General features: G+C 31.3%; 1 protein-coding gene across 2 annotated transcripts; it reads left to right on the forward strand.

The window, feature by feature from the left end:
• The first annotated feature begins 1,954 nt into the window (after nucleotides 1-1,954).
• Nucleotides 1,955-12,893, forward strand: LOC100801514 (myosin-3). Of its 2 annotated transcripts, none has more exons than XM_006590718.4 (7): nucleotides 1,955-2,157; nucleotides 6,405-6,507; nucleotides 7,366-10,551; nucleotides 10,705-10,947; nucleotides 11,086-11,244; nucleotides 11,581-11,736; nucleotides 12,184-12,893. In XM_006590718.4, exons 2-7 carry the CDS (start codon nucleotides 6,424-6,426, stop codon nucleotides 12,427-12,429), a joined length of 4,074 nt encoding a protein of 1,357 aa, XP_006590781.1. In that variant the 5' UTR covers nucleotides 1,955-2,157; nucleotides 6,405-6,423; the 3' UTR covers nucleotides 12,430-12,893. The 2 variants fall into 2 exon arrangements, with proteins under 2 accessions (XP_006590781.1, XP_014619416.1); XM_014763930.3 differs by having other exon boundaries at nucleotides 1,987-2,157; nucleotides 6,402-6,507.

Raw genomic sequence — 12,893 nt, forward strand, 5'->3', positions numbered from 1 at the left:
TATTTTAATCTATGATAAATTAATAAATTTTATGTTTAATTTATAATAAATTAACAAATTTTATTTTTAAATTATAATAAATTAACAAATTTTATTTTTCCTAACTAATAACAAAGAAAAAATTTATGAGGGAATCAACATAAAATTTATTAATTTATCAAAGATTAAAAATAAGTTTCAAATATAAAAAAATATTATTTTATTAGAAAGTCAATATAATTTTTTTATTAGAAGGTAAATAAAAAATTAAATATTTATTAAAAATAAAAATATATTTATGTCTAATTATATTTGTGTCAAGTCGAATTGCCGCCACATAAAAATACATGTGATATCTCTAGGGAAAAAAAATACAATCGAATAGCTTTCTTTTTCGATGTTTTTTCATATAAGGTACTTCACTTGTTTTACAATGACTGAGAAAGTCATTAAATAAATTTTTATTCATTAGAATGCTCATATTATTATTTCTGCATTAATGTTTTTTTTCACTATGTTTAAATTTACTTTTGATACCTAAGCTTATAATTTTTTGATTGGGCAATTTTTATCTCTAAATATTTTATTGTACATTTAATTTTCCACGTTTTTAATATTTAGCAATTTTAGTCTTTTACTCGTCTGTTATCAATTTTTTTAATCCAAATTGATATCCTCACGTAAATAATAATATGACAATTTGACATATTCGAACATGTCATGAATAATCTAATTTTTGATCCATATTGCCACTACAACACATTGATAGTGTCTAAGTCACATATGTGTCAAATTGTTATGTCATTTACTAGTCAATACATTAGTACTAAAAACATATTTTTTTATTGGTTAAAATTAATTAAAAAATTACAAAATAAAAAAGAATCATTAAATAGGAAATGAAACTCAGTGTTAGAGTGTGTAACATGTTTTTTGATGACAACATAAGCTATCAATACGTTACATGATCATTAAACTAAAAAATAAATGTGAAGTAAAAATTGATAAGATTAAAAGTCAAAAGTTAAAAATCTAAAAACATATGAGAAAATAGTTAATATACAAAAGATTCGTTTGGTGATCAACATATGATAAGAAATGCGAGCAAGATAAGAATATAATAAGTTTTGTCCTATCTAATATTTGGTGTGCTTCAATAACAATAAGATATGTTCAATTTTAAAAAATATTGATTCATTAAAATTATTTAACTTTGAAAAATAATTGAATAGTAATGATTTAATTTTTAACACTTTAATTAATAATTTAATTTAAATTTATGTGTCCAAATTATTATTATTATTATATAAAAGATAACGTGCTACATAATATATATATATATATATATATATATATATATATATATATATATATATTACTATATTTGCATATATATGTTATATAAATTAATTTATAACCGCATATAGAAAATGAAAAACTCTTATCCTATCATGTCAATCCTAACTCAATTCCCTATATCATAAGAAAATAATACTATCATATATTATTGAGGTAACAAACAATAAATTATAATATGATAAGATAATTATCCTATCATACTTCCTCTTACCATGATTATCAAATAGAGTCAAACAGTATAATTTTTTATTTAAAGAGACAAATTACCCTTAAGAGCTAATACATTAAATTGAATGAGAGATAAGAATTGGTGAGATACAATTTATATTATCATGTAATTATTATAATTTATTATGTATAATAAATTTATTGATTTTACAATAATTAATTTAAAAATTATATAAATAATGATTTATGATTAAATATAAATATCGTACGTGTGATTAAACTCAAAACTTATTTAATTTTATATTTAATATTTGAATATTTATAGAAAAAGAATATAACGATGATGAATGAAATATGACACAAGAAGATTTAATTGGTAAATAAATTATAAAAGGGTGGCTATATCTAAACTAGCGGCGTTCCGACCCACTAATGTGCCGGATTGGCTGTTACAGGGCCCCACCACCATTGTCTTAATGCTCCTAAAGAAAAAAAAGAAGAGATGGTCTTCTCTCATCTCCTCCTACCTTACATACCTCATTCTCTCTCTCTCTATCTCTTTCTCATCATTCATCACACACCATCTTCACCATTTTCCCAATTCAAACAATACTAAACATTTTCTGCAAGCAGCAAAGCAACTTTTCCCAGGCAAGAATTCTCTCTCTTTCTTTCCCCTTTCCTTACTCATATATACTTATGTCATATGTGTGTGTCTGTCGGTTTATCATGCCGAATGAATTGACCAACCAACCTAGCTGCTTTGGACTGTTTTCGGATTCCCTTTGTCTTTTTTTTTCTTTTCTGAATACTCAATAACCCAAGCTAGCTCTATGCATGTGCTGTTTTGATTTTCATATCATGCCATCTTATTTGTCTCCTTGATCTTTTGATACTTGATCGTTATTCTGTTGGATCAGAATCTATTCTCTCTATATATATGTTTTGCTCATTATGATCAATGGTTGTGTTTGTTCTATATACTTTCTGCTGTGCATAGGATACAACTTTGAAGAGTGTTTCAGTACTCTGATCGATCACAAATAGTTGATGTTTTTCACCCCGATCATCATTCCCTTATTGTTTTGATCGTGTTGGGCTTAGTTTAATCTTCAATTTTCATCTCTAACTTTGATTCATATTATTCCATCACAATTTTTTGCCCGGATTTCATTGAGAAATGGTTTTTGATCTGGAGATCGATCTCTTTAAAAGCAATCAGTCGTTTCTGTTGAAACGTTTCTTTAAAAATTAGAAAAAACTGATCGTTATCAAACCAAGAAGCTTTTCATTTAATTGATTCTTGTGTCTTAGCTTTCAGGCGTTAGGTGGTGCTTCTTTTATACATTATATATACTTTGATTTTTAAATATAAATATAAATATATAAAGACGTTCAGATGTAGCTTGATGTTTTTTTTTTTTTTTGAGTGACAAAGCAATGATAGGTGATAGAAAAAAAATTATTTAATTAAAAAACCAAAGTAAAGAAACGGTAGTTTTCACTCACTGCAGCTGTGTATTACTGTTATAAAAGGTCTTCGAAGGAATCTCTGCCTCGGCCAGCCTTTGTTCGTAAATTTTGATTCTTAGAGTTCACAACTACCCCTATTTTTTTTGGTAAAACACTACTCTGACCTTCACTTTTACTAGGTTTGTCTTTTTGCAACTAGCCAACTAAGGAGGATCCTATTTTAAGGAGTTTGACAATTTATTATTATAATTTAAAGACTATTTTTTAAAAAGAAAACCTGCTTATGTAAGGAAACATTTAACCGAGAACAATTAAAACAACTCATTACTTTTTTGGTAAAGATTTTTTTAATTAGAAGTGAATTATAAACACTTTTGTTTGATTCGTATGCACTAAATTTATTTATTTATTTATTTTTACATCATTATTATAATTTAATAATCATAATTATAAACATAAATTTAATTAAAATATCTTGCTAGTTTAAAATTATTTTATATTTATTCAATTACAACTTATTATATATATTAAGTTTATTTATTTTTATAATAACTAATTTAAAAGTTATATCTGTAATAAATTTTGATTTTTATAGTGTAATTTTTTTATATTAACATTTTTTAGAGGGTTTTACACTAATATTATTGCATGCAAATTAAACTTAATTAATAATTATTGAGTAACATATAACATTGCATAAAAAATAAAGTCAATGAATTATGGAGTAACCCACTTAGTTCTTACTTGATTGTTGTCATTGTACACAAAAGAATAGTATAGATTTTAATTCAATTATTTTAATTATACAATAACAATAAATGAATTCTTAAATTGGATTTTGAAAATATTTAAATTAAATTATTTTGTTTTTTGAAAGCATCAACGTGAAGAGCGCAGATGATTATGATTTACCATGAATGAAAAAGGTGAAATTAACGCGCTCTAACTTTGCTGGATATATATTTATTTAAATTAATAGAAAAGGAAAAGGTTTGGTGGGGGCTCAGTGGCTAAGTATCAAAAGTGGGCCTACTCATATATCACAGGTAGCAAATTCCGTCTGGATTCCTTTTTAACTTTGAATGTTAGATCTTTGGGTCCCATGATGTTTATGTCTAACCAACGTTCCAGATGCAATCTTCTTCCATACTGGAAAATTATATGGTAGATTTGATTTTTGTAGAAAAGTAGAAAAAAGAAAGAAAAATGTTTTGGAAATAGGCCCAAAGCTAGGAAAGGAAAAGAAGTATAATGGACATGGCATGGGTACTGGACAGGGAAATGTCTTATGTGTGAGATCAAGCTGTAACACAACATTTAGGGGCCCACATACACGTTGGTCTTTCATATGCCATCTTCAATTCTTCACAGAACCAGTAACCAGATCAAATCTTTTGCTTGTCAAATTAATTTAATCAAGATTTTTTTAATTGTAAGGGTATTAATAATTTTTTACTAATAAATATTTTTTAACTTTTTACTAATATTTTATGACACTTGTTAATAGTTGTCATTAATTATTAATTGTTATTGTCAGGACTGATTTTTTCACACATGTTCGGTAGAGATTCTTTCGTATGTACATGGAAATTATATCAGATTTTGACGTGATAAAGCTCGGTGAATCTTTTTACATTTATTACTTTATATTTAATTTTTTTACATGATTTTGTAATTCAAAAATTATATCTAGAAACAGCATAACTAAAAATATATCTAATTATTTAATGTTGATCCGATGTATTCATTTTTGAGGTGTTGTAGCTATCTCTAGTTATGTCCCCCCCCCCAAACCCCCATAATAAATTTCTTTTTTACCCCGGGATTGAAAATATTTATTAATTTAGTAATTATAACAACAATTTATTATTTGACGGTGTACATTTATTAGTAATAATAGTAGGAAAATAAAAAAATATATTCATTTGTACCAATGTTTTCCCATGAATCCACTTGAACTAAGTCCCGTGTCCAATTTATCATATTACATGATACTACTATTACACAATTATACACTGAAAATACATATTTTTTGTTCAAGTTGGCTATGTCTCCTTTCCCTCTCTAGAGTTGTGATACAATGCCACAAACTCTTACTCCCCAAATCATTTTAATTAGAGGAGCACGAATCTTGACGTCCAAAATCACTTAATTACTACCTCCTTCCTATATATATATATATATATATATATATTTTAGCTACTTTTTTTTATCTCAAAATAATTGATGTTTTAGAATTTAAAAATTTTATTAATATTTTTTTTCTCAAAAATATCTTTATTTAATATTTTGCTACTAGTAGTACAAATATTAAAGTAATAAATAAAGGCATTTTAGTTCAAATATAATACTTTACTTTTATTAAGTACTTCTTAATTTAGATACGTTAACCTTAAATATCTAAATATACGATAAAGAAGAATTATAAGGTTTTGCTGCAAAAGTATAGCTGCGTATCATTGACCCATATAGTGACACTTACAGTACCTCGCTCTTGTGCATAGCTCTATCTTTGTAGAATTAAGTTCTCCGTTTTAGAAATACAAATTACTACATGGAGTACAGTACTCTATTATTTAATTGGGCAATGCTGAATTGATTGATTTATTTGTGGAGAAAATTTTAGCAAGTGGCATTTTTTCATATAAATTTCATATTCGTAATGAGCTCATTTATTGTGTCATGTGGGGAAACTATTATGACAATGAATTCATAAATGACGATAGCCTTGAAAATTGAAATTAATATTAGTATTCGTGTTATTCGAATGTTGGTACTTGTTGGAATAAATCCCACATCTGAAATTCAAACCCATTAAGATATTTTCTTTTAATTCATATTCAAAATAATTATTATATTAAATTTATCAATTATTTATATTTTGTTTTCTATCTACTTACTTATTTTTTTATTACTGTTTGGAGGGAGAATAACTAAATAAACATATTTACGAGAAAATAATTAATACATTTAAAAATTACAAAAAAAAATTATAAATTTTTTTTTTTAAAAAAGATCTTATTAGAGACAGAAGAAGTATAACAGTACTAAATTATAACCAAGGCTGGAGCTATGCTTGCTGAGTAGTGTGCAGTAGTTGAAACGCTTTCGGTATTTGAGTTTGATTTTTATAAATAAAAAAACAGTACTAATTTATACAACATTTTTTTCCGTCATATCATTTATTATATCTTATACTCTTTTTGTTATCATTTTATTGTAAATTTTCTTGTACAAAGTGTGTTCTGGTCTTCATTTGGCCTACCTACCTCTCTTTTTCTTATTTTATATATGTATTCCATTATGCGTATTTCATTTGTTACATTAAAAGGATTGTGAATTAAGTACCTCCACAGCAACAACTAAGTCTATATCCCACTAACTACATCTAAAATCCTCTTATTTTTTCTTGGCTTGTAAAGCAGTCAATATAAGGAAGCGAACATGGAAGAAGAGACAAAAGTCATATCAGAAGTTTCAGTGACAAAGGTGGCTGAGGAGGCGGATCATAAGAATGATAGCATTAAGGTATCATTGTCTTCTTCACTCGTTATTTTACAAGTACTTAGTCATAAGTTCTTTCTAAAGTTTCTTTTTAGCATATGCTTCGTTGTTGAACTGATCATTATTGGGCTTCCCAGTTCCAATTGGATATTTTTATGTAATCCACAGATTGTGCACACCTACTTCCATTTAGACTCAGTAATTGTGTGTTTGTGGAAATGGTATTGAATTACGAGGATGGGAGATGAGGACTGAATTAGATGATACAGAAAAGAATGATGCCATTTTGCTGTTTTTTCTCTCTCTCTCTCTGTATGCTTAGTTTGAAAATTTTCAAATTTTAAAGATATAGTTGTATCTATCCAGATAGATTGCATGAGACGCCGATAAAAAAAAAGAAGACTATAAGAGACATAGAAGTTATTATATTGTTTTGACAAATGATGATCAATTGAAAGAGTATAAATTTCAAGACCCAATAAATTACTTAGAACTTCTATTTCACTATTTTGATAGGTCAATCCAGTCTAATCATATTATGGACTTGGCATAATGCTTCATTTAGTTGATACTCGAGTATATATTTTATTTATTTATTCTCTACTTGATCACCTGCAGCTTTGATCAGCTGCTTTTGTTTCCATATGTTATTAGAGCAACAATGTGAGCACTTACTGCACGCTTAATCCATTAACCAAGAACTTGAGATCATACCTTTTAACTCTTAATAGATGATTTACATTAAGTCATTTACCATAGGCTAAGATGCTTAGATGTTGCATTGGTCACACATCTGTTGATACTTGATAGTATTGTGGTATCAAGCTTTTAGTACAAACTATATAATGTTTAATGTGCATTTTTTTTAATGATTTATTGCAGGGGACAAATGGAGACCTGGCAAGTGAAGTTAAGAAAGAAGAGGAAGAGAATGCCTTTGATGGAGAATTCATTAAGGTTGAGAAAGAAGAGAATGTCATTGATGATAAGTCCCACAAAACTGAAAGAAGCTCAGATTCTCCTAGCAGAGAATTTCTAGAAGCCCAAGAGAAGATACAGGAACTCGAGGTTGAACTCCAAAGACTAACAGAATCTTTGAAGACCTCTGAGCATGAAAATGATCAGCTGAAGGGAGAGATCTCAGTTACAAAAGAGAAATTGGAGGAGAGTGGAAAGAAATATGAAGAGCTCGATCTGAGTCACAAAAAATTGCAGGAGCAGATTCTTGAGGCTGAGAATAGATATAATCAGCAGCTCGGCACTCTTGAAGAGGCACTACAAAGTCAAGAAGTGAAGCAGAAGGAGCTTTTTCAAGTGAAGGAAGCATTTGATGGTATGAACCTTGAGCTTGAAAACTCCAGAAAGAGGATGCAGGAATTGCAGGATGAGCTACAACTTTCAGCAGATGAGGCACGGAAATTCGAGGAGCTACATAAGCAAAGTGGTTCACATGCTGAATCTGAGGGAAAGAAGGCCTTAGAATTTGAGAGACTACTTGAAGAAGCCAAGCTGACTGCAAAAGGAATGGAAGATGAGATGTCATCCCTTAAGGAAGAATTGAAGGGAGTTTATGATAAGATTGCTGAAAATCAAAAGGTTGAAGAAGCACTTAAAACAACAACAGCAGAACTCTCTACCATCCAGGAGGAGTTGACACTCTCAAAATCCCAGCTATTGGAAGTTGAGAAAAGACTGTCTTCACGGGACTCTTTAGTGGACGAGTTGACCCAGGAATTAAACCTGATAAAGACTTCAGAAACACAGGTAAAGGAAGATATGTTAGCACTTCAAAATCTATTGGCCTCTACAAAGGAAGAAATGCAAGAAAAAATTTCTGAGTTAGAAATTGCAAGGTCCAAGTTGCAGGAGGAGGAAAAATTGAGGGAATCAATTGAAGCTGCACTCAAGAGTCAGGAAGCTCAGTTTGTCACTGTACAAGAGGAACTGACTAAATTTAAAACAGAAAAAGAAACTCTTGAAGCAACCGTGGAAGATCTAACTGGTAGTTTGAAGAAGTTTGAGGAGCTGTGCGCTGATTTAGAGGAAAAGCTAAAGCTCTCAGACGAAAATTTTCTTAAAACAGATTCTCTTTTATCTCAGGCACTTTCAAACAGTGCAGAGCTTGAACAGAAGGTGAAGTCTTTGGAAGATCTCCATAATGAATCTGGAGCTGCTGCAGCTACTGCTACTCAAAGGAGCCTAGAACTTGAGGGACATATTCAGACATCAACTGCAGCTGCAGAAGAGGCAAAATCACAATTGAGGGAGCTGGAAACACGCTTCATAGCAGCAGAGCAGAGGAACGTGGAGCTTGAGCAACAATTAAACTTAGTACAGTTGAAAACCAGTGATGCTGAGAGAGAAGTGGCTGAATTATCTGAGAAAATATCTAATCTCAACGCAAAATTGGAAGAGGCCGAGGAAGAGAAGAATCTTCTTAATTGCCAGGTACAGGAATACACGGAAAAGGTAGCTCAACTTGAATCCGAATTAAATCAATCATCTTTAAGGAGTTCACAATTAGAGGAGGAGCTGAAGACAATCAACGGCAAGTGTGCTGAGCATGAAGACCGAGCCAGTATGAACCATCAGCGTAGCCGAGAACTGGAAGATTTAATCCAGGGTTCTCACTCCAAATTGGAAGATACTGATAAAAAGGTGAGTGAGTTGGAGTTGTTACTAGAAGCAGAGAAATACAGAATTCAGGAACTTGAACAACAAATAAGCACATTAGATGAGAAGCGTAACGCTTCAGAAGCGCAGGCCAATAAATACCTTGATGATGTATCTAATCTGACATCAGAACTTGAGGCAATTCAAGCACGAGCCTCAACCCTCGAAACTACACTGCAAGCGGCTAATGAAAGAGGAAAGGAGTTGGAAGATTCTTTGAATGATGTGACAGAAGAAAAGAAAAAGTTAGAGGATGCTGCTAACAGTTTGAATGAGAAGCTTGCTGAGAAAGAAAACCTATTGGAAATTTTGAGGGATGATTTAAATCTCACACAAGATAAATTGCAAAGCACTGAAAGTGAGCTCCGGGCTGCTGAATTGAGAGAGAGTGAAATAATTGAGAAACTTAAATCTTCTGAAGAAAATCTTGTCGTAAGAGGAAGAGATATAGAGGAGACTGCTACAAGACACTCAGAACTTCAATTGTTGCACGAGTCTCTGACGAGAGATTCAGAACAGAAACTCCAAGAAGCTATAGAAAAATTCAACAACAAGGATTCTGAGGTTCAGTCCCTGCTTGAGAAAATTAAGATTTTGGAGGAACAGATAGCAAAGGCTGGGGAACAGTCTACATCCTTGAAGAATGAATTTGAAGAGAGTTTGAGCAAACTGACTTCATTGGAAAGTGAAAATGAAGATTTGAAACGGCAAATTTTAGATGCCGAGAGCAAAAGTTCTCAGTCTTTTAGTGAAAATGAATTACTTGTAGGAACAAACATTCAACTGAAAACCAAGATTGATGAACTTGAAGAATCATTGAACCATGCTCTATCAGAGAAGGAAGCCGCTGCTCAAGAACTTGTGTCTCATAAGAACAGTATAACTGAACTGAATGACTTACAATCAAAATCCTCCGAAATTCAACGTGCAAATGAAGCTCGCACTCTAGAAGTAGAATCACAATTACAAGAAGCATTGCAGAGGCATACTGAGAAGGAATCAGAAACCATAGAATTGAATGAGAAGCTGAGTACACTAGATAACCAAATAAAGCTTTTCGAAGAACAGGCACGTGAAGCAGTTGCAACTTCTGGAACTCATAAAGCTGAACTGGAGGAGAGTCTCGTAAAATTAAAGCATCTTGAAACTGTCATTGAGGATCTTCAAAACAAGTCACTCCATCTTGAAAAAGAAACTACAGGGCTGAATGAAGAGAACTCAAAGCTTAATCAGGGAATAGCTAGCTATGAATCTAAATTAAGTGATTTACAGGAGAAGCTCTCTGCAGCACTTGTTGAGAAGGAGGAAACAGTTAAAGAGCTACTCACCTTGAAGGATGTCATAAAAGAATTAGGGACAGCACATAGTGCAGAAGTGCAGACATTAAATTCACAGGTACGTGAAATATACAGACTATTCGTATTGATATTCCCCTATTTTCTTTCTTCTATTGCTAGGGGTGGTAATATAATTTCCTGAAATAATCATTTTGTGTAAATCATGATTAATAGAGAATTGATCTTTGAATGAAATGATATCAACTTGCAGATATCTTCAGTGGGGGATGAGAAGAACATGCTCAATGAAACTAATCAGAATTTAAAGAAGGAACTTCAGTCTCTGATATTTGACCTTGAAGAGAAGCTGAAGGAACAACAGAAAATTGAAGGTTCCCTGAGATCTGAGGTTGAAACTCTCAAAGTTGAGGTTGCTGAGAAATCTACATTGCAAAGTCAGCTGGAGGAAATTGAAGGGAAACTGGCACAAGCTGAATCTAGACTAAATGAAGAGGTTAGTGCTGAGAGTTCCTGATTTTTGTAATTAAGTGCAATGTTTAGAAACATAGTACCTATTGGGAACTAAATTGTTAAAATACTGCTAAAATTGAATGAACTTTGCTGATTAATCATTTAATCTGATGTTTTGCAGGTTGGAAGTGTTCAAGCTGCTGCTTCTCAACGAGAAGCAGATTTAAGTTCAAAGTTGGAAGACTATGCACAAAAATTCAATGATAGAAATGTATTGAATGATAAGGTTGCAGAACTTGAGAAAGAGTTGCAACTTGCACGGGATGCTATTGCTAACCAGGTATCCCATATACTTTCACTCGAATTACATATTTTTTCATGGTAACAAGAAATGTTGAAAAAAGAAAAATGATAAAAAAAACTTAATTCTCTCATCGTTGGAAGAATTATTACCTAGTCCCGGACTACTATGGTCTCAAATCCCAATCAATCTCTACATGACACATAATCGAATTTTATTAACTCTTGTTCATAAGTTAAAAAACTTAGTTATGTGTTACGTGGTTATTGATGGTGACCTTGTTCACGTGGTGGTCTGAACCATGTGATAATTTCTCCACTTATATAAGTGATGTGTGTCACACTGATTTTTGTTATTTTATTTAAAAAAAAACAGAAAGGAGCAGAGTCCCAGAAGTTGGAACTAGAGGCAGCATTGAAGAATTCTCTTGAAGAACTTGAAACTAAGAAAAATGATATCTCTCTTTTACAGAAACAAGTGACAGATCTAGAGCAGAAATTGCAAGTCGCTGGTGATAAATCCTCAGTCAAGGTAATTCTCCTACCAAAAGTTCCCAACCACTCGTGTTTTTGTGTTTGAACAAATGGAAAATCTTTTGGCATCATGATAATGTTCCTCCTTGTAGTTTTATAACCAGAAATGACATGATTTGCATTCATTTCAATTTCCCAAATGAAATCAAACGAATGCCATCAAAACACTTCCTCAGCAATATTTTCATTGACTTTATTGGGAGCCTGGGGAGGGGCTGATTTTCTGAAAATATTCGTCATTTTTGTGGAAATATAATATAATTATGATTTGGAGAATGTTGAAATTTGAACTCTTCCCCCAGCCAAACTTATACCTTGTCAAAGTGAAATGGATAAGTTAAAAACATTAGAGTCCAAGAAAACAAATGAAATCTCTACTATTTAGTTTAGGTCCAAGGATTATTCTAATTAAATGACATGTTTCTATTTTCTAATGATGTTTCAGGGCGATGAGGGTGTTGATCAGAAAGAAGGGTTGGAAGTAAAATCCAGGGACATTGGATCAAGCCTTTCAATTCCATCAAAAAGAAAGAGCAAGAAAAAGTCAGAAGTAACAAGTGCTCAAACATCATCTTCATCCGAGACTCATGTTCAAACTGGCCATGATTCTCCTATCATAAATTTCAAGTTCATCTTGGGAGTAGCTCTTGTGTCCATTGTCTTTGGCATAATTCTTGGGAAGCGTTACTAGTATCAGCAGTCTATGGCTTTTGATTTTGTTTATTTTCATCATGTTTTTTCATTTTTATGTTTTTTTTCTCTCTCCTTTCCCGTTGATTAAGATTAAATACCAGATTGAAAGGCTTTCAAACTCAAGTCATCAGCTTGGTCAGGGAACTTGTTTTAATTCCTATCCCTTGCCTGCGTGTAAAAGAAATGGGGTTTGGTTAATGTTTTTTTTTTTTTTTTTTGGAATTTTAATAATTTGAGCGCGAGCTGTTTTTGCTATGGAGCACATTTTTCTTCTCAATTTTATGTCTGGAGTGGAGGATTTGGCCATTTGGGCAGCTAGAAAACTTTGTACCTAAATGGCTAAACATGGTGTAAAGATTTATTTACTTTCTCCTCCCTGCTGTGTATAATATATGGGGGGAAAATATTTTTGCTTAGGGTGTAGAAATCTATTTCTTATAATAATTTTGCTTTGTTTTTGTA

Source organism: Glycine max, chromosome 11 (assembly GCF_000004515.6).
Source record: "Glycine max cultivar Williams 82 chromosome 11, Glycine_max_v4.0, whole genome shotgun sequence".
NCBI lineage: Eukaryota > Viridiplantae > Streptophyta > Magnoliopsida > Fabales > Fabaceae > Glycine > Glycine max.

Coding starts and splice junctions, on each gene's coding strand:
- LOC100801514 (XM_006590718.4), top strand. CDS start 6,424: ATGGAAGAAGAGACAAAAGTCATATCAGAAGTTTCAGTGACAAAGGTG. Junction 10,552..10,704: donor TGCAGACATTAAATTCACAG/GTACGTGAAATA, acceptor ATCAACTTGCAG/ATATCTTCAGTGGGGGATGA. Junction 11,737..12,183: donor GTGATAAATCCTCAGTCAAG/GTAATTCTCCTA, acceptor ATGATGTTTCAG/GGCGATGAGGGTGTTGATCA.